The 27,449-nt window shown below is 39.0% G+C and overlaps 1 protein-coding gene and 1 long non-coding RNA gene across 4 annotated transcripts in view; one reads left to right on the forward strand and one right to left on the reverse strand.

Moving 5' to 3' along the window:
• The window catches only part of DNAJC3 (DnaJ heat shock protein family (Hsp40) member C3), an 86,771-nt gene that overhangs the window by 6,804 nt on the left and 52,518 nt on the right, over positions 1-27,449 (reverse strand). For both annotated transcript variants that reach the window (XM_004273652.4, XM_033435122.2), the window contains exons 8-9: positions 22,659-22,764; positions 22,454-22,574 (exon numbers count right to left, since the gene is read on the reverse strand). In XM_004273652.4, the coding sequence (XP_004273700.1) occupies positions 22,454-22,574; positions 22,659-22,764 (227 nt within the window). The remainder of the gene's footprint in view (positions 1-22,453; positions 22,575-22,658; positions 22,765-27,449) is intronic.
• Positions 671-10,103, forward strand: LOC117202795 (uncharacterized). 2 transcript variants are annotated; one of them, XR_007473145.1, is made up of 2 exons: positions 671-2,219; positions 8,760-10,103. It is a non-coding gene; the product is annotated as an uncharacterized LOC117202795 (long non-coding RNA). The 2 variants fall into 2 exon arrangements; XR_007473146.1 differs by having other exon boundaries at positions 8,763-10,103.

The raw sequence follows: 27,449 nt of genomic DNA on the forward strand, positions 1-27,449 counted from the left end.
AAACCACAAAAGGCATAATTAAGGCTGAATTAGGTAGCCTAGTGCTCCCGTTCAGTAAAAGCCACACTGCTTGCTTACCTGCCCACCCTCCCACATTACCTTCCCCACAACCGTAAGGTGTCTTAATTATCAGCACTTTAGGCAAAGCAATGAAGTGCCTGTTGCACAGGAAAATAAGACAGCAGCCAAGAAAAGCTTCGTGGGTAGCTATGGGGCCACGGTTCAGAAGGGTGCGAGGCTCAGAGACCTGGAGAAACCATCAGCAGTCAGAATGAGCAGTTCACCCACAGGTTTCAACACAAACTATTACAAACCTGATTTTTTTTTTTTTTAAAGTATCAATCAAAACAGAAAGGCAGGGCTTCCCTGGTGGCGCAGTGGTTGAGAGTCCGCCTGCCGATGCAGGCAGGGGACACGGGTTCGTGCCCCGGTCCGGGAGGATCCCACATGCCGCGGAGCGGCTGGGCCCGTGAGCCATGGCCGCTGAGCCTGTGCGTCCGGAGCCTGTGCTCCGCAACGGGAGAGGCCACAGCGGTGAGAGGCCCGCGTACCGCAAAAAAAAAAAAAAAAAAAAAAAAAAAAACCAGAAAGACACATACAGTCCTGGTATGGGAAGTCTGATGACAATTCACATGGCATCTTTCTTTTCATATTATTTTAAATATTTAGAAAATACCAGGCCTCTGGATATCTAACGTCATGCAGAGCAGAGGCCGCTCCTTAGAAGGACCTGCTGGCAAGCCTGGCCCTTGGCTGACGACTGGCAAGTTGGGTTTCAGCAGTGCTCCCACCCTTCCCTGGTAAGAATGGCTGGCCTACCTAAACTGTTTGTATAAACCATGTGGTTTACGCTAAACATCTCGCCTTGTGGGCATTTTGGTGCGGGCTAGGCAGAAGGTGCCTACCTGGCCAGCCCCCAGTAAAGACCCCGGGCCCTGGTTCTCCGAGGAATTAAGCTTGTCTTGCTTGATTTCACAGACTCTTGGAACCTTCCACCCGGTTGCCTCTGGATGTCACCCATGCGCCTTTTCCCTCTGCTGATCTTGTTTGTATCCTTTCATTAGGATAAGTCTTAGCCCTGAGAACAACTGTATGCCGAGTCCCAGTGTCCTCCTTCTGAATCACCTAATCTGGGGGTAGTAATTTTTCTCACTGTCCTCCTTGGACAGAGAACTTAAATAATGGATTGTTGGATTCAAATTCTCATTTTTTATGGAAGTGCATTTCACTGTGGGAAAGCCATCTCTCTGGATAACAGGCCTGAGCATTCATCTTGGCAACAGCTAATCCTGGAAGGGGTTTAAGAAGGCACCTTGGGCAGGTTTAAAATGAGAAAGATATTAGAATAAGGTGGACAAATTTAGTTAGCCTGCACTACAAAGAAAAATGAACCAATACGACCTTCGGCTCATGGCGGAAGGGGGGACGCTTCAAGCTATTATCCTAATTCCTGCCTCAGTGCATTAATATTAAATATTAACATGAAACATTAATATTACTGTCACCCAACCAACAGTGACATCATAAAATACCTTTCCAATTTAGCACACAGACACAAAGCCATCATAAATAGTAGTGAGGTTTAACTTGCAATACGCATAGCACTTGATACCACAACCTAATAAGGAAATACACTTGAAATTTAGTACAAGGGGAAAATGTTTCAATATACTCAATTTTTCTACTTATGCAAACCCTACATTTAAAACATGTTTTCATTCTTAACTGTTCAGAGTATCTTCCCCAAAGCAGTCTTCTGTCTCCTATCTTTCATTAACACTTAAGGTAGATACATTTTTCCCAATACAGGAAAGATATAAAATTGTAAGTTGTTTCCTAAAATTCACATGATTACAGGTAGTTAACTAATCAGAAACTTAATATGGACGATGTGAGACTTCCCATGGACATAAACTAGACAGCTCATTCATACTTATATTTTCTCATAGTGCACTCTCTAAGGGGGTATCTTCAAAAAAAAAGTAAATGACACCCAATTATGTTCCACATTATATGTCCCATATAACTGAACAGCTGTACAGATTACAATAAGCCAGAAATATTAAGGTCCTTAATGAACAGTATGTTACATATTAGCCAAATCATTCTCTAACCTCTGAACCTAAAAACTCTGATCCTTCCCAAATTCTTTTTCTCCTATGTGCCCCTCACCCAGTTCTTAAGGAGCAGTGCAAACAACCAGAGCAAGACGGCAGACAGTAAGTACAGGAATTTCCCGTCTTCCATCCCACTATCTCACAAAAATGACAAAAAATAATATAACCATGGCAGCCCTGAAAACTACAGCGGACCAGAAATTTTGACAAATTTCTGGAAGAGAGAAAGCAAATAGGATCACATTAATCACGAATAAACCTAGTAGAACCACAGTCCAAATATGCGCTGAAAAGAGGCCCTAGCAGATTTGGGAGCTGTTCTTCTTGGCCCAGGGTTCTGAGTTTAGCAAGCAGGAGGGCCTTTAAGGCAATCATCAGGTTACTTCGCGAGATGACTAAGCAGTGGCTGGGCAGCCTCTGCCCCTGTATGTGGAGCAGCTGGCTGCAGCATTAACCCCAAGAGCTCGTCTCTAAGCAGAATAGAAAATGCGCATGTGGAAGGCCCCTGACGTGTGCTGCTGGGCCCAGGAAGAGAAGCAGAGCCGAGCCCACGGGTACCCAAGGCCTCCACAGCAGGTCTGGAATACACACAGGAAAAGCAGTCCCACCCAGAATTTAAACACCAAAGGACTCCACCTGGTAAGTTAACTGTGTGAAGTCCTGCTCATTTTGGCAACTGGGCAAGATGACAAGCACGGTAGGGAACGTCTTCCTGTGAACAGGTCCTACCCGCTTAAAGCCGGCGTGAGCTCCCCAATACAGAGAAGCATTCGAAAAGACAGATACACACAATATGCACCGGTGCAAACGGCTCCCCTCTCTCACACTCCATTATTCCACTAGCAAAAGCCCCGAATCAGCTTCCCTTCAACACCTATCCAGAGTTGAACGATTCCTCACCACGTCCACACTTAGCACTGTGATGCAGTCCATCATTAATACACCTGAACAGCTATAATAGCTTCAAAAGGTGTTCATAAGGTGTTCCCAGCTTCCACCTTACTCCCCTAAAAGTCTATTCTCAAAACAGGGACCTTAGAGGTCCTTTTAAAGAGTTCATCAGACCTCCAATATAATATGCCCCAGGGAGCTTTCTTCTCCCGCGTATCACACAAAACAAGGTAACCGGCGGGGGTGACGTGGGGGGACACAGCATTCTCCGCACAACAATACAAGGAGTCTGTTCAAAGGCTGCTACAATTAGCGGATGCAGCCATGAATCCAAGATGAGAGGAAGAAGCAAACAGAGAGAGAGCCCTAAGAGAAAAGATCACAGAAAATGCCAGCAAATACACGATGAGTATGGACTCACCCTGAAGTGAGTGACAACCTACATCGTGTACCTAGGACAAGAAGCATGAAATCTGGAGCAGACACGGTGGAGATAACGCAGAGGCCTTGCTGGGGAGAAGACAAGAAAGGGAGAATACGATGAGTGACAAGAGCACAGAGCCCTGGGCAACACATCCCAGGCAGCTTGGAGACTGTGTGCTCTCTGCAAGTGACGGGCTCACCCAGAAGTGCAGAAGATACACCCCTTCGGTGTAGCAAAGGAAGTGGGCAGAGGGGCAACAGGGCTGGCAGCAGACGACCTCCTGGACACAGTTTGGTTCACAGAAACAGAGAGGGCAGGGCTATAGAGAAAGGCCATTTTAGCAGGAAGCAGAATGTCTGTGGAAACAGTGAAGCAGACCGGAGGACTGTCCCACAAATAGCCAGGGCAAGGTAATTCAAGTCACTTTATGATGAGCAATAATGTTTTTTATATGGCACAGTCTCAATTAAAAGCCGTTTAAATTTTAAATTAAAAACAGGAGAACACCACCAAAACTTGCCTGATGAACACGCATCAAAACAACATAGCCAAAGAATATATGAAAATTCTAAGCAAACGTTATGGCATAAATTTTTAAAACTTAATCCAATCACCTCTATTAAGGGTAATCACAAAGCACAATAAGAACTCAGCAAAGAGGGAGACAAGGAAGAGATAAAAACGTGAGTAATCAGAACTCAAGAAAAATAAGAACAAATTAAAACTATCATGGGAGTGAAGATGAAATGAGAAGAAGCACAAGGGAGAAGAAGCATATGGGGAAAAAATAAGGACCTAATAAAATGAAATGGGAATAGAGTTTAAAAAACTAGAGAAAAAAATTATGGCTATAGATGATGAGCAAAGAGAATACAACCAGTACTTAACTGAACCTTTGAAGCAGAAAACCAAACCAATATAACAAAACAATTCAGATTAAATTTAAGAAAACTTTCCTGAAATAAAAGATGAATCTATGTATTGAAAGTGCACAGCAGGTGCACCAGGGCAAAGTGGCTGAGATGGTGAACTCTAAGATATATCCTAGTAAAATCAACACACCCAGCCAGACCAAAACCAAAAAATCTGGCCCCAGATTTTCCATAGCAATATTCAGTGCAGAAAAAAATGGGAAAACAACTATAAGATATACAGAAAAAGTGTGAACAAAGGATTTTATCATCTAGCCAAGCCATCCTTCAAGTGTAAAAGGTACAAACAGCTTTGAACATAGAAGAAATCAGAATTTTCCCAGGAGCCCCTCAAGGAAACTACTACTGGATGAATTCACCAAGAAAAGGCTAGAGAAAGCATGGTCAAAGGAATGATGGTACACATTAAATATATTCAATGTAGAACTGAGACTAAAACAAACCAGGGAATTACAGTGACAGGGTAGAGTGTATGCCCTGCCAATGCAGAAGGGATACAGCTAACAAAAAGTGAGAAAATAAAGGGGAGAAAAGATGAGAAAGTAAGTTCATTAATTCCCACCAATCACAGCTAAAGCAATCAGGAAACATCACCCACTAGTGAGCAACAGGCAAACAATTAGAATTTCATTAACAAGTCTTAAGTGGTAGGGGAAAGGGAAAGAAGAGGAAGAAACATGCTAATATTGTTCCTTGCTGTAGGAAACTAATATATATTGCTCAAAGAAAGAGGGCTAAGTTAATAAACCTATAAAAATAACCAAGAAGAGAAATACAAACCTTCTAAAATATTAGAATAGTATATACAAAATAATACAGGCCAAATATCAAAAATTCTCTGAAAAATAGAGTAACAGTACTCAGACCAAATATATTTGTCACACCAATAAGTATAAATGTGCTTATTAACTCACCTATTTAAAAGAATTTCATACTGGACCACAAAGCAAAACCCAACTCTACGCAAGAAACACACCTGAAATGAAGTGATTCCAAAAAGTTGAAACTAAAAGTATGGTCAAAGTTTCACCAGGCAAACGCAAATAAAATTTGGTTCACTATTTAACATCAGATAATTAGAATTTAGGTTAAAAACATTAAACAGAGGGAATTCCCTGGCGGTCCAGTGGTTAGGACTCAGCACTTTCACTGCCGTAGTCCTGGATGCAATCCCTGTTCGGTGAACTCAGATCACATAAGCCACTCAGCATGGCCAAAAAAAAAAGAGCATTAAACAGAGCAGAAAAGGGGGAGTGTAGAAATCATAGTGAAGACATATTATGAATATCTGTGCATCAAATAAAAAAGCAGCAACCATTTATAAAGCAGAAATTATAAGAGGCACTACAGAGATGTAAGGGCACTAGTAGTGGAAGACTTCAACCTCTCTGTTCATATGAGATCAAGTGGCCCCAAAAAAAGGCAAGAAAAGGAAGACCACAATATATGGTACATCTGATTGATGTGCCAAACTCTGTCCCAGAAACAAAAGAGTAGATCTATTTTCAAGTCCCTGACTCATGAGCTCAGCCATTTTAGGCCAAAACTAAGACAGTAATAAATTCCAAAAAATAGTAGTAGTAAAAACATTCTTTGATCAAAATGTTTTAACACTGGAAATTAATAGTAAATGAGAAAATAGGACTTTTCCACCTAGGCTCTGTGCACCATTTTAAAACTCTCCAACAACTCTTATGACAAAGAAATATAAAAATAAGAATTGCAAAATATCTAGAAAATAATAATACTGAAAACACTACCATTCAGAACCTACAGGACATAGCTCAAGCAGTGCTAAGAGGACAATTCATAGCCTTAGTGGTTCAATAAAAATTAAAGATGAAAAATGAATTAATTATGAGATTCAAAGTTAGAAAAAAAATTGTAGGACAAAAATAGAAATTAATGAAACCAAAAAAGATCAAAACTGTTAAGCTTACTTCTTAGCAGAAATCAATAAAAACCTCTAACCTAGTCAAAAAAGCTCAAATACAAAAAGCAATAAGTGAAAAATAATCAAAGAGATAGAAGAAATTAAATTGAGACTACTTTGCTAAACTCTCTACAAATAAATCTGAAAACTCAAGAGAGTAACTCAAACCCAGTCCAAAAGAGACAGAAAATCTAAACAGAACAAGTTTCATAGAGAAAGTTGCCAAAACCCCACCTCCCAATAAAGCAGTGGGCTCTCCATGGAGATTCCATAACACTGAAACAGGAAACTTTCCAAATAATCACAAAAAACTACTCTAACAGTTTTCTATATATGAAAGTCCAGGTTAAAAATCATTTTTCCTCAGAATTTTTTGAGAATATTGCAATACTCCTTTCTAGAATTGATAGAAGGACAGGGAGAGGGCGTCATCAGGAGAATTTAACAGTCATAAATGTGCAGGCTGCTAACAGCAGAGCTTCAAAATACATAAAGGAAAAAAAGGACAATATTAAAGGGAAAGGTAGGAAAGTCTGCAATTTCCACACCAGGTAAAGTTCCCTCTCAGTAACTGATGAGAAAACTAACAGAAACATTACACCCAGCAACTGCAGAATACACATTATTTTCAAGTGCACATAGAATATTCAGCAACATAGAGCCTATGCTGGGTTACAAAACAAGTCTACATAAATTCAAAAGGAAACAAATCTAAATAAATTTAAAAGGACAGAACTCATACAGAGTATGCTCCCTATGCACAACAGAATTAAATTAGAAATCAATAATAAGGTACTAAGGAAACCGTGAAATATTTTAAAATTAAACAAAACATCTAAATCATCCATGCATCAAAGAAGTAGCCAGAAGGAAAGTTAGAATACATTTCAAATCAAATGACAATGAAAATAAAACAATGTGAGAGGGCAGCTTTAAATACTTATATTAAAAAAGAAAAGAGGCCTAAAATCATTGATAGTTTAAAATTAAGAAGCTGGAAAAGCAAAAAATAAACCCAAAGGAAGTCTAAAGAGAAGAAATCAACGAAATAATAAAGAAAAATCATGTAAAACATTAACAAATCAATAAGTTGGTTCCTTCAAAAGACCAACAAATTTGACCAAACTCTAACTATACTGATCAAGAGGAAAAACAACAACAACAACAAAAAATTGTCACTATTAGAAATGAAGAAGGAATCATCACTTCAGACCTTACAGACATTAAAAGAATAATAATATTATAAACTTCATAGAACCAAAATCAGCAACGTAGGTAAAATGGACGAATTCATCGACGGACACAACTTACAAAAACTAAAACAAGATGAAACAAACAAAATATATGAATAGCCCTAATTTTTTTTTCTTTTTTTTTTGGCCACACTGCATGGCATGCAGAGCTTCCACAACCAGGGATCAAACCCACAACCCCTGCACTGGAGTGGAAGCACAGACTCTTAACCACTGGACCACCAAGGAAGTCCTGAATAGCCCTGTATTGATTAAAGACACTGAATTAATCATCAAAAACCTTCCTACTAAGAAAACTCTGGAACCCAAGATGGTTTCACTGGTGAATTCTCCCAAACTTTAAAGAAGAAATCACACCAATTTTATACAATTCTTGCAGACAATGCAGGAGACCGGAACAATTTCTAACTAATTGAGTTCAGTACAACCTTAACACTAAAATCTGACAAGGATATTACAAAGAAGTTACAGAGCAATGAACACAGATGCACACTTCTTAAAATACTAGCAAATCAAATCCAGCAATATCTAAAAAAGGATAATACATCATGTCCAAGAAAAGTTTATCCCAATAATTCCAGGTTGATTTAACTTCAGAATATCAATGTAATTTTTCACATTAACAGAATAAAGGAGAAAGACAAATATATACATAACACTTCTATAACTCTAACAAAAAGAAACAACAAATTTTAAGTGGGTAAATATTTGAACACTTCACAAAGAAAGGTATTTGAATAAACAAGCAGCGCATGAAAAAGTATTAAACAACCTTAGTCATCAAAGAAACACATATTAAAGCCACAATGAGATACTACTAACACATACCAAAACGTATAAAATTAAAAAGACTCACAACACCAAATGTTTGCAAGGATGTAGCAACTGGAACTCTCATACTTTATTGATGAAAGTGTAAATTTTAAATTACTTTTTAGAAAAGGGTCTAGCAGTTTCTTTAAAACTAAGCATACACCTTACCCTGTGACCCAACAATTCCACTCCTAGATATTTAGACAAGGTAACTGAAAACATGTCTAAAAAAACCTTGCAGAATAATGTTCACAGCAGCTTTTTTCATGCTAACTAAAATCAGCCCAGGTGTCCATTAATATGAGAATGGATAAAGTATGGTATACCCATAAATTGGAATATTCTTCAGGGATAGGATTAATGATGAAATATTGAATGCTTTTCCCTCTTTTACAGTAGAAAAAGAAAGTAACAGCCTTCCAGCCCACTACCTGTCTTCAAAATAAATCTTCACTGGAGTACAGTCTCGTCTACGTGTCTATGGCTGCTCTTGCGCTGCAGTGGCAGAGCTGAGTAGGAGCAACAGAGACTGCACGGCTCACAGAGCCTGGAATTTTTACTCTCTGGACCTTTACAGAAAAAGTTTGCCAGCTTCTGCTCTTCAGCAATAAAAAGGAATGAACTGCCAATGACTATAACAACATGAATAAATCTCAAAAACATGCCGAATGAGAGAAGCCTTATACAAAAGAGGACATACTATATGGTTCTGTTGATGTGAAGATCTAGCGTTGGTAAAACTAACCTGTGATGGAGAAAATCAGAATAACAGCTGCCTGTAGGGGTAGGATGGGGACCGCCTGGTAAGGGACAAGAGGATAATGTCCAGTTCTGCATCTTGACAGGAGTCTGGCTTTGACAAAGACTCTCTTATACCAAAACTTTAGACTGGCTCCTCGGAGTAAATCTTCTTTCTGACTAAGGCCCAACCTTGGGCTTCCGCCTCTGTCCTTGCAGAATCCAGGTTGAGCAAGAATCCTAAGATTCCCCACCCTTGGTACCTAACCAAACTTGAGTTTGATATCTGATCGAATTCCCCCTCCCCTACTCTGGCCCGCCTTCACCAAGAACTCAGCTGAGTCCATCTAGCAAGAACCTCCCCTCTCCCTAATGCTTCCTCTTTGTAATTTCGCATCCAGTGACCACGCACCAACTCTGCTCCTTGATTAGAAATCCCACTTGTCCTCTCTAGAGTCAGACTTGAGCCCAAACTTCCTCTCTCTCACTGCCAGAGCCCAGGGCAGTGTCCCCTACACCTACCATGATAGCCCCCCCGCCCCGAATAAAGTCCTCCTTAAGGTCTTTAACAAGGGTCATGAATAATTTTTCTCTTTAACAGGCTGCATTGATATCAGAACTCAGGACTGGTATCCCTAAGATCTGTACCTTTCATTTTATCTATTGGGCTGGCCAAAAAGGTCGTTTGGGTTTCTCCGTAAGATGTTACAGAAAAACCCAAACGGACTTTTTGGCCAACCCAATACAATTACCTCCTAGTTAATAATAAGCAAGGTGAAGTATCTAGGAAAAAGTAAACCAAAATCTACAACTTTTTTTTGAAATGCATCTTAAAAAGATAAACTGATGGATACATGAAGGACAGAGATAGATAAATGTGATAAAACATAGTAAAATGTTAATTTTAGAATCTAGATGGTGAGGACATGATTGTTCACTGTAAAATTCTTTCAACTTCTATCTTTGAAATTTCTCATAATAAAATGCTGGGGGTAATGCTTACCTGCTGTGAGACTGTCATAATACAGACGATGAAAATAACTCTTCTACCACTGTGTTTTACACATATTCATCCTTAGACTACAAAGGGGAAGTTTTATCCAAGTACCCTTACAATATAGATTCACTATTAGCACAGAAGTATGAGAGAACCGTGAGATATTTCTGACACTACAAAGGGCTGAACAATTTTAAGTCAAACTTCCATCGATGGAACTACCTCCTACAATAGACCACATTCTAGCACTGGACGCTGAGGGCAAGCCTAACCATTATACTTAGACAGTGAAGAGACGAACTATTTTTAATTCTGTACACAGGGGCGTAAGGTGGCCTGCACCCTAACTGAACCTGATACATTACTGTGCTTTATACATGTGTTTTGTTGAAATTTTTATAGTGGAAAAGAGGTAATAGTGCTAACAGTAACATACCAAAAGAAAATTCCAGTTTCTGTCAGATTATAAAATTTTAACTCTCGTGCAATAATTTATCAACAGTTAAGAAATATCACCAACTGTATTCAAAGCACTGGAGTACACAAATACAGACCATGTACGTAGTCTGTTTCACTTTAAGATGGTAAGAGATTCTTGTTTTTTTTGTTTTTGTTTTTTTCGCTTTTAAAGAAGCCACTTCACTGTTTGAGGTCACACCTGTTTGTCACAGTAATCACTTTCCTGTTAACCGGCAAATAAAAAGCCAAAACAGAAACATACCCATGGCCTACTTCCTCCTCTCTAAAGCTACCCGCTGTCCTAGTCAAATGCTGTCGCCTTTGGGAAGGCAAAACACCCTTTCAATTCCCCTGCCTTCTGGGCTTCCGTTCTGACTACATCTTCTCCCACACCGGCAGTATCCTTCCCTAATACTTCCTGAATATTTTTTTTTTATTTCCAATACTTTAAGCTCTTGACCATTCAGAAATTAGCCTTGTACCATTATCTTTTTCTGCTGAATAATACTGCTTCACTGCCGTGAATGTTTTCTATTTCCCTATCTACATATTAAATTCATGGATTCCTTGGTATTTCCTACAGGAAGTCATAGGGTTGGCACTATAGGGGGTGCAATGTTTTCTGACTGGCACGATAGGCAAGTGTGTTAAATCTAAGCTAACTGGTAGATGTGCTAATCCCCACGGAGCAGGTACCTCTGCAATCTTCCCTGTAACCATGCACTTTTCAAAAGAAAAGAGGAGGCTGCAGCTGTGGCTAAGCAGCCTGGCTGTGAATAAAAACAGAGGCAGGACGTACAGTCATGAAATTTACAGCCAAGGGAATTAAGCAACCCACATACAGTATATTACCCTAGTTGTCTAACTACCTGCTTCCAACTCCTTAGGTGAAGCTAAACTAGGATGCACCTAAGGCAAGATTTGAGTTTCAGAAATAACTGCTTTCAAGATTCTGATTACACTTGTCCATGGTTATGACTGATGTGTAAAAATATCAATACATAAGCAGCCTCACAACTTTAGGTATGATCCTAAATAGAGCCAGCATTTTCCAATAAAGACCAACCTCTTCCACTTCTCCTCCCTAAATCAGGAGCCAAGGACCCCTGGCCGACAAACCTGAAAAAAAGAAGCAGCCATGAGAAATCTGATCCACTCAGAAAAACATGGTCTCCTTCCTGCCTAAGGGATGAGCCCCATAGCCCCATACCTGACCGCCATGCTGCCCAATGTGTGTGCTATCGTAGACACTTGCCTGAAATTCCATTAATCTGATATTCTTTAGGGTTAAAAATGCTTATATCACAAGGCATAGAAATCTACCAGTGTTTTATACAAATATCTTAAATTTGGCCACTTTTCCTAAAATACAGCTGTTTTGGGGGCATAAGAATGCTGAAGCAAGGAGGTGGTATGAACTTTGGACACAGAATACTTTTGTGGACTAGGGAGGACTTAGCATCACTAGGCAGAGTCCTAGAATAAGCAAGAAGGCACAAGAATCTGGTTACAGAACATCACAGGATGTCAAAGATAAAATACGTCTATTTCACAATTTGGCCCAGGCTGGCCCTTCATCCAGAAAAAAATGCTAGTTGGTTCCTATTCTCAGAATTCTGGATACTATTAGTAATACTAAAATAAAAGCCGTGTCAAATGGAGTTAATACAGCAGTCATAGGTCAGACCTAGAAGCTAGCTACCCCACTAAGTACCATTTGTATACAAAAGTCAATGCAAGTTCCAAACAACTATCTAAAAATGAGTACAATGGAAACCATTTACTAGGAGCACTGTACTAATAAGCATCACTTTCTGAGCATCATCTTCTTTAACTGTCACAACAGTCCTATGTAATAGGTACTATTCTCATTCCTATCTTACAGATAAGGAAAGTAAAACATAACAGGCTAAGTTACTTGATTGAAATCACACGGCAAAAATAAACGGCACACTCCAAAGATATACAAATGGCCAACAAGCATATGAAAAGATGTTCAACATCACTAATCATAAGGGAAATGAAAATCAAAAGCACTAGGTATCACTTCACATCCATTAGAATGCCTACTATTAAAGAAAAAACAAACAAACAAAAAAACAGAAAACGTGTTGAGGAGAACAGAGAGAAACTGGAACCCTTGCAACACTGCTGGTGGGAATGCAAAATAGTATGACCACTATGGATAAAGCAATGTGGTGGTTCTTCAAAAAATTAAAATTACTTTATGATCCAGCAATTTCACTTCTGGGTATATATCCAGAAGAACTGAAAGGTGGGTTGAAGAGGTATTTGTACAGTCATGTTCTAGTAAGCAGAATCCCCTAATATCTTTCCGGATCATTCTATCATAAGCTCCAAATTAATAAACCTCCATGTTCCATTATTCACTAATCTAAACCTATTTTTTCTTCATCCATTATATACCTACCATCATTTTAAACTGCTGATTGAAAAAAAAGTAAAACCAGCAAACATAATACAGAAAGGCTTCATATATTAACTCAGGACTTCAACATATTATTTCACCTTTAAGTAAGATTACTACTCAGTTACATCATATACTAAACAAACCTCTGATTCAAATCCAAACAACTCAAGTAACGCCTTTCAGTTTCAACTATACAAACTTACACCCTACCCAGCCCCCAACCCAAAATAAAAGACCTAGCAACCCATGGTCTCTCTCTCCATGAGGTTGCTTGATTTTCACAGTTGTGACTAAACAACCATTTTATTCTTCTAAAACCATAATTCAGAAAGATCCTGCAATGCACAATCTAAACTCCCCAGAAAGACACAGAATAAACTCCTATGTTTTTAAAAATTTTAAATGCTAAAATAGACTTCAAAGACAGACCTATTCTATTAAATTAGTATTAAGCATCTTTTTCTTCAAGAATTAAGCTGTCAAATTTCTCTAAAAACTAAAGTTGGTTTAATATTCAAGATACAAAGGCATCTTGGGCTTCCCTGGCGGCACAGTGGTTGAGAGTCCGCCTGCCGACGCAGGGGACACAGGTTCGTGCCCCGGTCCAGGAAGATCCCACATGCTGCGGAGCGGCTAGGCCTGTGAGCCATGGCCGCTGAGCCTGCGCGTCCGGAGCCTGTGCTCTGCTACAGGAGAGGCCACAACAGCGAGAGGCCCACGTACCGCAAAAAATAATAATAATAATAAAAGTAAAAAGATACAAAGGCATCTTTCAACTTATATTTAGCAGCCTACGAGTTTTATTTTTTAATTTATTTATCTTTGGCTGCATTGGGTCTTCGTTGCTGAGCGTAGGCGTTCTCTAGTTGCGGCAAGCAGGGGCTACTCTTCGTTGCAGTGTGCAGGCTTCTCATTGCGGTGGCTTCTCTTGTTGTGGAACACGGGCTCTAGGCACACGGGCTTCAGTAGTTGTGGCACGCACCTCAGTAGTTGTGGCTCGTGGGCTCTAGAGCACAGGCTCAGTAGTTGTGGCACACGGGCTTAATTGCTCTGCGGCATGTGGGATCTTCCCAGACCAGGTCTCAAACCCGTCTCCTGCATTGGCAAGCGGATTCTTAAGCACTGTGCCAACAGGGAAGTCCCTTAACCCTTTTTTCTTAACAGCTAAGATTAAATTCTTCTGCAGCATCACTGATTTCACAGATAGAGCTGAGGGTTAACGGGCAGATAAGAAAAGTACACTTTGATGAAGCATTCCAATAACTAACTGGAATGCAAAATCCTAGAATATAGCCATCTAGGAGCTCAAAAGTGAAAAGAGCAAGTATGCGAAAGGAATCTGTGTAGACCACATGCCTTACTGATGCATTCCTGTGGCTCTTAAAGCTCATCATTTTGATCGCATAAATTTCAAGCCTCAATCAGACCTCAAAGACTATAGTATACAAATGTCCCACAGTGTAAGCAGAGTTGTCAACACTCCCAGGAAACCATTTAGAAGATTCTTTTTAAATTAAAGAAAGCAGGAAAAAAGTAAATGATCAGTTTGCCTTAAAAATGAGTACCACAAACCTTTCTCAATTATAAGTGTAGTTATCTGTATCTTAGTATAGGTTTTATCACTGCTGCAATGCATTCTTACTACATTTAAAATAGCTGCACAGAAGTTGAGACACAGATGTAGAGAACAAACGTATGGACATCAAGGGGTGAAAACCATGGTGGGGTGGGGATGGGGGTGTGAACTGGGCAACTGGGATTGACATATATACACTGATGTGTATAAAATTGATGACTAATAAGAACCTGCAGTATAAAAAAACAAACAAAAACAACTAATACTAAACTTTCTTTAGGTTATTTGTATGGAAATATGTTAATATAAATGTTTCAGACATTACATGAAATTTCTAAAAATCTTATATGTTCTGGTATAATGCTATAAGTCGTAATTCCAGTTATTACTTTAAAATGTATATCTCAGAAATAACTAAGTTTCCTTGTCAATTGCATTATTATGAACTTTCATCAAATCTTTGTGGTCATTTTTAAGTCTCTTGTCATTTACAGAGTTCTGGTTGTACTCTGATGCTTTTGCAAAAATGTTGCTATAAAAGGGTTTCATCTTCAAGGAATTCATGGAAAAGACTGACGGACAAGAACAGGTTTCTGGTAACTGACTATACTGCTGAACTGAATGAATAAGCATTTTCAGAACTCTAATGGAAAACTGATGAATTCATAAAAGTGCTAACAAAAGATCAAGATGAAAAAAAATTAATTACATGGGACTGAGTGAACTGATGAGGATGATTATAATTTTTGTGACTTTGTTTGAATAAAAAAAAAAAATCCCCCAAGGACTCAGGCAAAAAATACACAAATCAATTTTCACTGCAAAGTAAAGGAGCTGTTACAAAGGACGATTACTGGACTGAATGTCAATATTATGACATTATGAGTGTGTTTCGTGTTTGGTAACTGCAATCATTGTTGCTTTTGTTGTGGTCATCCATTTACAATGCTTGGTGTCAGTTTATTTATCTCTTGTAAAAATAAAATACAGTGTGTGTATGTGGAAAAAATATATATAAACATTGCCAATGTTGTACCGCTTCTCATGGAAATTAATAAAAATATTAAACGTGGGTTTCCCTGGTGGCGCAGTGGTTGAGTCCGCCTGCTGATGTAGGAGACACGGGTTTGTGCCCCGGTCCAGGAAGACCCCACATGCCGCGGAGCCACTGGGCCCGTGAGCCATGGCCGCTGAGCCTGCGCGTCCGGAGCCTGTGCTCCACAATGGGAGAGGCCACAACAGTGAGAGGCCCACGTACCGCAAAAAAAAAAAAAAAAAAAAAATTAAATGTGAAAAAAAATGAAATAAAATAAAATAGCTGCACACTTCATTAAATAAATATGCAGCAATTAATTGCGGAAAAGAAAAAAGAGTATCACAAACCAAGTTTCACCAGAAAAATACACTTACTGGTTTTGATTTAAAATGCTTTACTTGCTCTCTAACCCCTGCTCCGGCACCGCCACCAATACACGCACTCGGCTCTGGGTCACCCCTTACTTGTCTCCCTTCAAGCAGAATCCAGCTACCATTCTGTAAGGACACTCAAGCAGCCCTATGGAGTGGTCTAAGAGGAACTGAGGCCGCCTGCCAACAGTTAGTACCAACCTGCCAGCCATCCGTGTGGCTGACAGGGTCTTCATGCTCCAGCCGGGTCTTCGTGCTCCGGCCAGGTGTCAGGCCTGTGCCTCTGAGGTGGGAGAGCCGAGTTCAGGACACTGGTCCACGAGAGACCTCCCGGCTCCACATAATATCAAACAGCAAAAACTCTCCAAGAGATCTCCATCTCAGAGCTAAGACCCAGCTCCACTCAATAACCAGCAAGCTCCAGTGCTGGACACCCTATGCCAAACAACTAGCAAGACAGAAACAAAACCCCACCCACTGGCAGAGAGGCTGTCTAAAATCATAATAAGGTCACAGACACCCCAAAACACACCACTGGATGTGGTCCTGCCCACCAGAAAGACAAGATCCAGCCTCATCCACCAGAACGCAAGAACCAGTCCCCTCCACCAGGAAGCCTACACAACCCACTGAACCAACCTTAGCCACTGGGGGCAGACACCAAAAAAAAACAGGAACTACGAACCTGCAGCCTGTGAAAAGGAAACCCCCAAACACAGTAAGTTAAGCAAAATGAGAAGACAGAGGAACACACAGCAGATAAAGAAGAAAAGTAAAAACGCACCAGACCTAACAAATGAAAAGTAAATAGGCAGTCTACCTGAAAAAGAATTCAGAGTAATGACAGTAAAGATGATCCAAGATCTTGGAAATGGAAAGGAGAAAATATAAAAAACGTTTAACAAGGACCTAGAAGAACTAGGGAGCAAACAAACACTGATGAACAACACAATAAATGAAATTAAAAATTCTCTAGGGGCTTCCTTGTTGGCGCAGTGGTTGAGAGTCCGCCTGCCGATGCAGGGGACACGGGTTCGTGCCCCGGTCCAGGAAGATCCCACATGCCACGGAGCGGCTGGACCCGTGAGCCATGGCCGCTGAGCCTGCGCGTCCGGAGCCTGTGCTCTGCAATGGGAGAGGCCACAACAGTGAGAGGCCCGTGTACCGCAAAAAAAAAAAAAAGAAAGAAAAAAAAGCAGCAAGGGAAAAACATCAAATAACATACCTGGGAATCCCCATATAGTTAACAGCTGATCTTTCAGCAGAAACTCTGCAAGCCAGAAGGGAGTGGCAAGACATATTAAAAGTGATGAAATGGAAAAACCTACAACCAACATTACTCTACCCAGCAGGATCGCATTCAGATTCAACAGAAAACTTAAAACCTTTATTGACAAGCAAAAGCTAAGAGAATTCAACACCACCACACCAGCTTTACAACAAATGCTAAAGGAACTACTCTAGGTAGGAAACACAAGAGAAGGAAAAGACCTACAATAACAAACCCAAAACAATTAAGAAAATGGTAATAGGAACACACATATCAATAACTACCTTAAATGTAAATGGATTAAATGCTCCAACCAAAAGACACTGACTGGCTGAATGGATACAAAAAAAGACCCATATATATGATGTCTACAAGAGACCAACTTCAGACCTAGGGACACATACAGACTGAAAGTGAGGGGATGGAAAACGATATTCCACACAAATGGAAATCAAAAGAAAGCTGGAGTAGCAAATCTCGTATCAGACAAAATAGACTTTAAAATAAAGACTATTACGAGAGACAAAGAAGGACACTTTGGGATCAATTCAAGAAAGGATCAATTCAAGAAGAAGATATAACAATTGTAAACACTTATGAACCCAATATAAGAGCATCTCAATACATAAGGCAAATGCTAACAGCCATAAAAGGGGATATTGACAGTAACACAATTAATAGTAGGGGAATTAAACACCCCACTTTCACCAATGGACAGATCATCCAAAATAAAAATAAATAAGGAAACACAAACTTTAAATGATACATTAAAAAAAGATGGACCTAATTGATATTTATAAGACATTCCATCCAAAAACAACAGAATACACTTTCTTCTCAAGTGCTCATGGTACATTCTCCAGGATAGATCATATCTTGGGTCACAAATCAAGCCTTGGTAAATTTAAGAAAATTGAAATCGTATCAAGTATCTTTTCCGACCACAACGCTATAAGACTAGATATCAATTACAGGAAAAAATCTGTAAAAAATACAAATACATAGAGGCTAAACAATACACTACTAAATAACCAACAGATCACTGAAGAAATCAAAGGGGAAATCAAAAAGTACCTAGAAACAAATGATAATGAAAGCACAATGACCCAAAACCCATAGGATGCAGCAAAAGCAGTTCTAAGAGTAAAGTTTATAGCAATACAATCCTACCTCAAGAAAACAAGAAACATCTCAAATAAACAACCTAACCTTACACCTAAAGCAATTAGAGAAAGAAGAACAAAAAAACGCCAAAGTTAGGCGAAGGAAAGAAATCATAAAGATCAGATCAGAAATAAATGAAAAAGAAATGAAGAAAACAATAGCAAAGATCAATAAAACTAAAAGCTGGTTCTTTGAGAAGATAAACAAAATTGATAAACCATTAGCCAGACTCACCAAGAAAAAAAGGGAGAAGACTTAAATCACTAGAATTAGAAATAAAAAAGGAGAAGTAACAACTGACACCGCAGTTGTTACAAAAGATCATGAGAGTTTAATACAAGCAACTATATGCCAATAAAATGTACAACCTGGAAGGAATGGACAAATTCTTAGAAAAGCACAACCTTCCGAGACTGAACCAGGAAAAACAGAAAATATAAACAGACAAATCACAAGAACTGAAATTGAAACTGATTAAAAATCTTCCAACAAACAAAAGCCCAAGACAAGATGGCTTCACAGGCGAATTCTATCAAACATTTAGAGAAGAGCTAACACCTATCCTTCTCAAACTCTTCCAAAATATAGCAGAGGGAGGAACACTCCCAAACTCATTCTACGAGGCCACCATCACCCTGATACCAAAACCAGACAAAGATGTCACAAAGAAAGAAAACTACAGGCCAATATCACTGATGAACATAGATGCAGAAATCCTCAACAAAATACTAGCAAACAGAATCCAGCAGCACACGAAAAGGCTCACACACCATGATCAAGTGGGGTTTATCCCAGGAGTGCAAGGATTCTTCAATATATGCAAATCAATCAATGTGATACACCATATTAACAAATTGAAGTAGAAAAACCATATGATCATCTCAAAAGATGCAGAAAAAGCTTTTGGCAAAATTCAACACCCATTTATGATAAAAACCCTCCAGAAAGTAGGCATAGAGGGAATTTACCTCAACATAATAAAGGCCATATATGACAAACCCACAGCCAACATTGTTCTCAATGGTGAAAAACTGAAACCATTTCCTGTAAGATCAGGAACAAGACAAGGTTGTCCAGTCTCACCACTATTATTCAACATAGTTTTGGAAGTTTTAGCCACAGCAATCTGAGAAGAAAAAGAAATAAAAGGAATCCAAATCAGAAAAGAAGATGTAAAGTTGTCACTGTTTGCAGATGACATGATACTATACATAGAGAATCCTAAAGAGGCTACCAGAAAACTACTAGAGCCAATCAATGAATTTGGTAAAGGAGCAGGATACAAAATTAATGCCCAGAAATCTCTTGCATTCGTATACACTAATGATAAAAAATCTGAAAGAGAAATTAAGGAAACACTCCCATTTACCACTGCAACGAAAAGAATAAAATACCTAGGAATACAGCTACCTAAGGAGACAAAAGACCTGTATGCAGAAAATTATAAGACACTGATGAAAGAAATTAAAGAGGATACAAACAGATGGAGAGATATACCATGTTCTTGGACTGGAAGGATCAACATTCTGAAAATAACTATACTACACAAAGTAATCTATAGATTCAATACAATCCCTATCAAACTACCAATGGCATTTTTCACAGAACTAGAACAAAAAATTGCACAATTTGTATGGAAACACAAAAGACCACGAATAGCCAAAGCAATCTTGAGGAAAAAACGGAGCTGGAGGAATCAGGCTCCCTGACTGCAGACTATACTACAAAGCTACAGTAATCAAGACAGTATGGTACTGGTACAAAAACAGAAATATGGATCAATGGAATAGGATAGAAAGCCCAGAGATAAACCCACGAACATACAGTCACCTTATCTTTGATAAAGGAGGCAAGGATATACAATGGAGAAAAGATAGCCTCTTCAATAAGTGGTGCTGGGCAAACTGGATAGCTGCATGTAAAAGAATGAAATTAGAACATTCCCTCACACCATACACAAAAATAAACTCAAAATGGATTAAAGACCTAAATGTAAGGCCAGACACTATAAAACTCTTAGAGGAAAACATAGGCAGAACACTCTATGACATAAATCACAGCAAGATCCTTTTTGACCCACCTCCTAGAAAAATGGAAAAAAAACAAAAATAGACAAATGGAACCTAATGAAACTTAAAAAGTTTTTGCACAGCAAAGGAAACCATAAACGGGATGCAAGGCAACCCTCAGGATGGCAGGAAATATTTGCAAATGAAGGAACTGACAGAGGATTAATCTCCAAAATTTATAAGCAGCTCGTGCAGCTCAATATCAAAAAAAACAAACAACCCAATCCAAAAATGGGCAGAAGACCTAAATAGACATTTCTCCAAAGAAGATATACAGATATCCAACAAACACATGAAAGGATGCTGAACATCACTAATCATTAGAGAAATGAAAATCAAAACTACAGTGAGATATCACCTCATACCAATCAGAATGCCCATCAAAAAATCGACAAACAATACATGCTGGAGAGGGTGTGGAGAAAAGGGAATCCTCTTACACTGCTGGTGGGAATGTAAATTGATACAGCCACTATGGAGAAGAGTATGGAGGTTCCTTAAAAAAACTAATAATAGAACTAGCATGCGACCCAGCAATCCTACTACTGGGCATATACCCTGAGTAAACCATAATTCAAAAAGAGTCATGTACCACAATGTTCATTACAGCACTGTTTACAATAGCCAGGACTTGGAAGCAACGTAAGTGTCCATCGACAGATGAATGGATAAAGAAGATGTGGCACATATATACAATGGAATATTACTCAGCCATAGAAAGAAATGAAATTGAGTTATTTGTAGTGAGGTGAATGGACCTAGAGACTGTCATACAGAGTGAAGTAAGTCAGAAAGAGAAAAAAAAAATATCGTATGCTAACACATATATATATGGAAATCTAAAAAAAAAAACAAATGGTTCTGAAGAACCTAGGAGCATGACAGGAATAAAGACATAGAGAATGGACTTGAGGACACGGGGAGGGGAAGGGTAAGCTGGGATGAAGTGAGAGAGTGGCATGGACATATATACACTACCAAATGTAAAATAGATAGCTAGTGGGAAGCAGCCGCATAGTACATTGAGATCAGCTCGGTGCTTTGTGACGACCTCGAGGGGTGGGATAGGGAGGGTGGGAGGGAGACGCAAGAGGAAGGAGATATGGGGATATAAGTATATGTATAGCTGATTCACTTTGTTATAAAGCAGAAACTAACACACCATTGTAAAGCAATTATACTCCAATAAAGATGTTAAAAATAAAGAAAGACAAGAAAACGCTTTACTTGATTTGAAACAAAAACTTTTCATTAAGGGCTCTAAGACTCACTTCTTTTCAAAATCATCTCATTTAAATGTTTATAGCATAATGTCACATGAAAAAGATCACAAAACAAAATGTATGAAAGAAAAAAAAATATATATATATATATATATGAAAGGATTCTATACAATTACTGTATTTCCCTTAGTTATCTTCCAAAAATAGGGCACTGCCTTTATTCAAGGTCCTTACAACATCTAGCAGGAATCTCTCTCTCTGCTACTTCAACTTGAACAAAGTTCGGTAAGCAGGTATCCTAACATTTACTAAACAGCTTAGGGGTCACAGAGGATCATTTTATATTTACGCATATATGTTACATGTATGTCTGCTGTAGGTAGAATATATATACTGCATACATGCATAGAATATGTATGCATAAAATACACACTCATACATATGCATAAAGTCTGAAAGGTGTAAATCCAAAACAAGCAGTGATTACCTCTGGATGATATGAGATCTATAATTTAAATTTTCTACCTTGTTATATATCTTTTCTAACTTGTCTCCAACAAAGAAAATTAAAATTTTTATTTTTATATTCCACTGTACTGGTGTCAACAGCAGAACTCTTTCCTTATATGGTATAGTTTTCATGTTCCACCAAGAAAGAATAATTTTCAGGTTCTAAACAAAAGGATGTTAAACAGGTGCTAATTGCACATATAACAACTTTTAGGTATCGCAAATCAAATTCCTTTAAAGATTTACCTTCATCGTACATCTCTTCTATTAAATAGGCCTCTGCTCGGTCTTTCAGGGCGTTCACATTGTCAGGTTCCATCTGTAAAACTTCCGAACACACTCGAATAGCTTCAACAGGCTTCTCATCCTAAAAGTAAGTGTGAGAAAAGAATTTATAGTTGTTTTCCACAATGTCAAGTTTTTACAATTCTGGGAGTGAGTCAACAGTTACCTTCGAAAAGCAGTGGCAAATCCTTTCTTTTGAACGAATTGTATACTCAGAAACACTTGGCTCTGTTTTCATGACAGATTCATATTTGCTGGTCGCATCTGTGTATCTGTTAAATGAGCACATCATGATGAGTAAAAAATGAAATTCTATTTCCAGAGCTAAAGAAACGACCCTCTACTCTTCACTATATGTTACTTAATCAATTGACCTGAATGAGCACATCCCTTCAAAGACTGCTTCTACCTTATTAATCTACAGTAGCAAGGAAGGTTCTCTCTGCAATTAAGAGTTGGGAGATAACACACATGACCACAGAAAATGTATCTGGATAAATCAAAGCATACCTGTGAGTACCCATCAAACCAAATGATGAATTCTCTACAGAAAAGTGCTCATGATTTTGAAACTGAGGAAAACACTTTGTTAAAGTCCGACTATACAAGGCTTATACTTTCAGCAAAACAGAGATCAGGTTTTCTTTCCTAGTTACTACACACTTTGATGAAATAACAGCGCCCATTACATGTTATTTTATATAACAAATATCAATATTCAAATCTAAGTACATTGTAATTCCTTGCAGAAGAAACCTGCTTTTTATTTTTTTTGGAGATTTCAACAGTTTTCTATTCACTTAGTTGTGTGTGTATATGTATGTGTGTGTGTGAGTATACGTAGTTTTATATAGTTTTATCACATGTGTAGATTCGTGTAACCATCACCACAATGAAGATACAGCTCTACTCCACCTCTGTAAGGTTCCTTCATGCCATCCCTTTATAGTTACACATCATCCTGCTCCCTAACCCTCAGCAATTTCTCATCCGTTTACCATCTCTGTAATTTTATTTCATGAATGCTATATAAATGTAATCATACAGTAGGTAACCTTTTTTAAATTTTATTTATTTTTGGCTGCATTGGGTCTTCGTTGCCACACGCGGACTTTTCTCTAGCTGTGGCGAGCGGGGGCTATTCTTCATTGCGGTGCGCGGGCTTCTCATTGCAGTGGCTTCTCTTGTTGAGGAGCATGGGCTCTAGGCACACGGGCTTCAGTAGTTGTGGCACGCGGGCTCAGTAGTTGTGGTGCACAGGCTTAGTTACTCCGCGGACAAGAAACCTGCTTAAATTCCCAACATTACTAGCTTTCTAAGAACAATAAAAGCTATTTCAGCATTTTTTTAAACCGGTGGAAAGTACTAGTCATGTTATGCATTGTTACTCTCCTCATTAATGGCAAACTGTTGGGTTGGCCAAAAGGTTCGTTCAGTTTTTTCCATAAGATGGCTCTAGTAGCACTTAGTTGTCTTTAACTTCATTTGAAACAATTATGTTAGATTGTATGTGACAGCTGTCATATCAGTGTGCATTTAAAAAAAGATCAAAATTGGTGGGCTTCCCTGGTGGCGCAGTGGTTGAGAGTCCGCCTGCCGATGCAGGGGATACGGGTTCGTGCCCTGGTCTGGCAAGATCCCACATGCCGCGGAGCAGCTGGGCCCCGTGAGCCATGGCCACTGAGCCTGTGCATCCGGAGCCTGTGCTCCGCAACGGGAGAGGCCACAACAGTGAGAGGCCCGCGTACCAAAAAAAAAAAAAAAAAAAAAAAAAAAAATTGGTGAATTTTTGTGTAGCCATTTTAATGTTGAAGATGGAAGGAAAAAAGCAACATTTTCAGCATATTATGCTTTATTATTTCAAGAAAGGTAAAAATGCAACTGAAATGCACAAAAACTTTTGTGCAGTGTATGGAGAAGGTGCTGTGACCGACTGAACATGTCAAAAGTGGTTTGCGAAGTTTCATGCTGGAGATTTCTCACTGGATGATGCTCCACGGTCGGGTAGACCAGTTGAAGTTGACAGCGATCAAATAGAAACAAAAACTGAGAGCAGTCAACATTATACCACGCGGGAGATAGCCAACATACTCAAAATATCCAAATCAAATGTTGAAAATCGTTTGCGCCAGCTTGGTTATGTGAATCACTTTGATGTTTCGGTTCCACGTAAGTTAAGCGAAAAAAACCTTCTTGACCATATTTCCACATGCAATTCTCAACTGAAACGTAATGAAAACGTTCCATTTTTAAAACAAATTGTGACGGGCGATGAAAAGTGGATACTGTACAGTAATGTGGAACGGAAGAGATCGTGGGGCAAGTGAAATGCATCACCACCAACTACACCAAAGGCCGGTCTTCATCCAAAGAAGATGATGTTGTGTATACGGTGGGATTGGAAGGGAGTCCTCTATTATGAGCTCCTTCTGGAAAACCAAACGATTAATTCCAACAAGTAATGCTCCAAATTAGACCAACTGAAAGCAGCACTCCACGAAAAGCATCCAGAATTAATCAACAGAAAACACATAATCTTCCATCAGGATAACACAAGACCGACCGCATATGTTTCTTTGATGACCAGGCAAAAACTGTTACAGCTTGGCTGGGGAGTCCTGATTCATCCACCATATTCACCAGACATTGCACCTTCAGATTTTCATTTATTCCGGTCTTTACAAAATTCTGTTAACAAAAAATTTCAATTCCCTGGAAGACTGTAAAAGGCACCTGGAACAGTTCTTTGCTCAAAAAGATAAAAAGGTTTTGGTAGATGGAATTATGACGTTGCCTGAAAAATGGCAGAAGGTAGTGGAACAAAAGGGTGAATACGTTGTTCAATAACGTTCTTGGTGAAAATGAAAAATGTGTCTTTTATTTTTAGTTAAAAAACTGAAGGCACTTTTTGGCCCACCCAACGCAAGCTACATTTACATGCCATTGTGTCACAGTTTTCCCAAAGTGCTGCAATCTTCAAATTTAAATGCCACTGTATTAAAATATAGGTTTAAATACAAAACTTAAAGCAAAAGCTAGACATCAATGTCAAAATCCTAGTTGGGATACTGTTCTATAGATTTCCAAGATGGTACAATTGTAGGAAATTATACAGAGTATGCGAGACCTCGCTCTATTTCTTAAAACTATGTATGAAACTACAATTAGAAATTAAAAGTTCAATTAGAAAATAATGCACTTCACTTTAAAAAAAACAAAAAAAGGTAGCTTCTGGAAAGGTGGAGTAGATGTACCTTCCCCAATTCCTCTAGCTAGATACCTGTGTAAATATCCTGGACATTATATGTCCTTTTTTTAAATATGAAAAGACTCAGAAAGGGGGAGACAAGAAAATTATGGTCCCACCCCCACCAATATCAGCAGGTCAACTGGAGAGCCTAGACTTCTTCCCTGGTGAGCCTGTAATGAGGTGTGTCCACACCCAAGCAAGGTGGTGTCGGAGAATGCCACGTTGGGAGCCAGAACTTTCATCCATGGCCAGAACTGAGTCCCCAAAACTCTTACCCACACCAAGCAGTAGTGACAATCCCACACCTCGAATAGCAATGAAGGCCAAGTGGGAAACTTCTACCTCAATCTGGCAGTTAACGAGGTTGTGCCTACCCGCCAGGCCCTCATGCTCACTTTGCTGGAACAATGTCACGAAAAGCCACCCAAAACAGAAGATTTAAATAAAATACAGTATCTTATAAAATGAACATATCCAGGTTTCAATTAAAAACTAATCATCAGGGCTTCCCTGGTGGCGCAGTGGTTGGGGGTCCGCCTGCCGATGCAGGGGACACGGGTTCGTACCCCAGTCCGGGAGGATCCCACATGCCACGGAGTGGCTGGGTCAGTGAGCCATGGCCACTGAGCCTGCGCGTCTGGAGCCTGTGCTCCACAATGGGAGAGGCCACAACAATGAGAGGCCCGTGTACCGCAAAAAAACAAACAAACTAATCATCATACCAAGAAACAGGAAGATCTCAAACCAACACCAAGAGGACAGAGATGTTAAAGCAGCCATGAAAAAAGCAGCAATTAACAAACATGCTTAAAGCAAATGAAAAAATAGAATGCCTCAGCAAAGAAATGGAAAGTCTCAGCAAAGAAATAGAAGATATGAACATTCCAAATAGAATTTTTAGAACTGAAAAGTATAAAAACTGAAATAAATTGCTCACCACATGTGCTCAAGAGCAGAATGTAGGGGACAGAGAAAAGAATCAGTGAATTGGAACAATAGAAATTACCAAATCTGAACAACAGAGAAAATAAACTGAAAAAGAAAAATAAACAGAGCCTCAGGGACTGTAGGGCTAAAACAAAAACTCTAACATTTATGTTAATTAGAGTCTAAGAAGGAAAACAGAGAGAGGGCAGGGCTGAAAAAGTATTCCCAGAAATAATGGCTGGAAACTTCCCAAAATTTGACAAGAGACATAAACCTACATATTCTAGAAGCTAAGGATACACCAAACAGGATAAACACAAAGAAATCCATGCTGAGATATACCATAATTAAACTTCTGAAAACTAAAGACAAGGAAATAATCTGAAAAGCAGTCAGAGGAAAATAACTCCTTATTTTTAGGGAAAAAACAATTAGAATGACAATGGATTTCTCATCAGGAACCATGGAAGCCAGAAAGAAATGGCACAATATTTTTCAGCTGCTGTAACAAAAGAACTGTTAACCCAGAATCCTGTACTGAGAGGAAATGTCTGCATACTCTGTATACATCGCTATCGCTCTAGATGTATATTACCTTTTAATAATCAATTTATGTGCCTGTCTCCCACACTAAACTACCAGCGTCTTAAGACCAAACACTACTATTCATATTCATTTCTGCACCCCCCAGTACATAGTCAGTTCCTGATACAGGAAAAATTCAGTAAATAGTTGGTGAAATATAAAATAAATCTGCTGGTAAGAATATTATGCAGGGAC

Source organism: Orcinus orca, chromosome 18, assembly GCF_937001465.1.
Source record: "Orcinus orca chromosome 18, mOrcOrc1.1, whole genome shotgun sequence".
In the NCBI taxonomy this organism is placed as follows: domain Eukaryota; kingdom Metazoa; phylum Chordata; class Mammalia; order Artiodactyla; family Delphinidae; genus Orcinus; species Orcinus orca.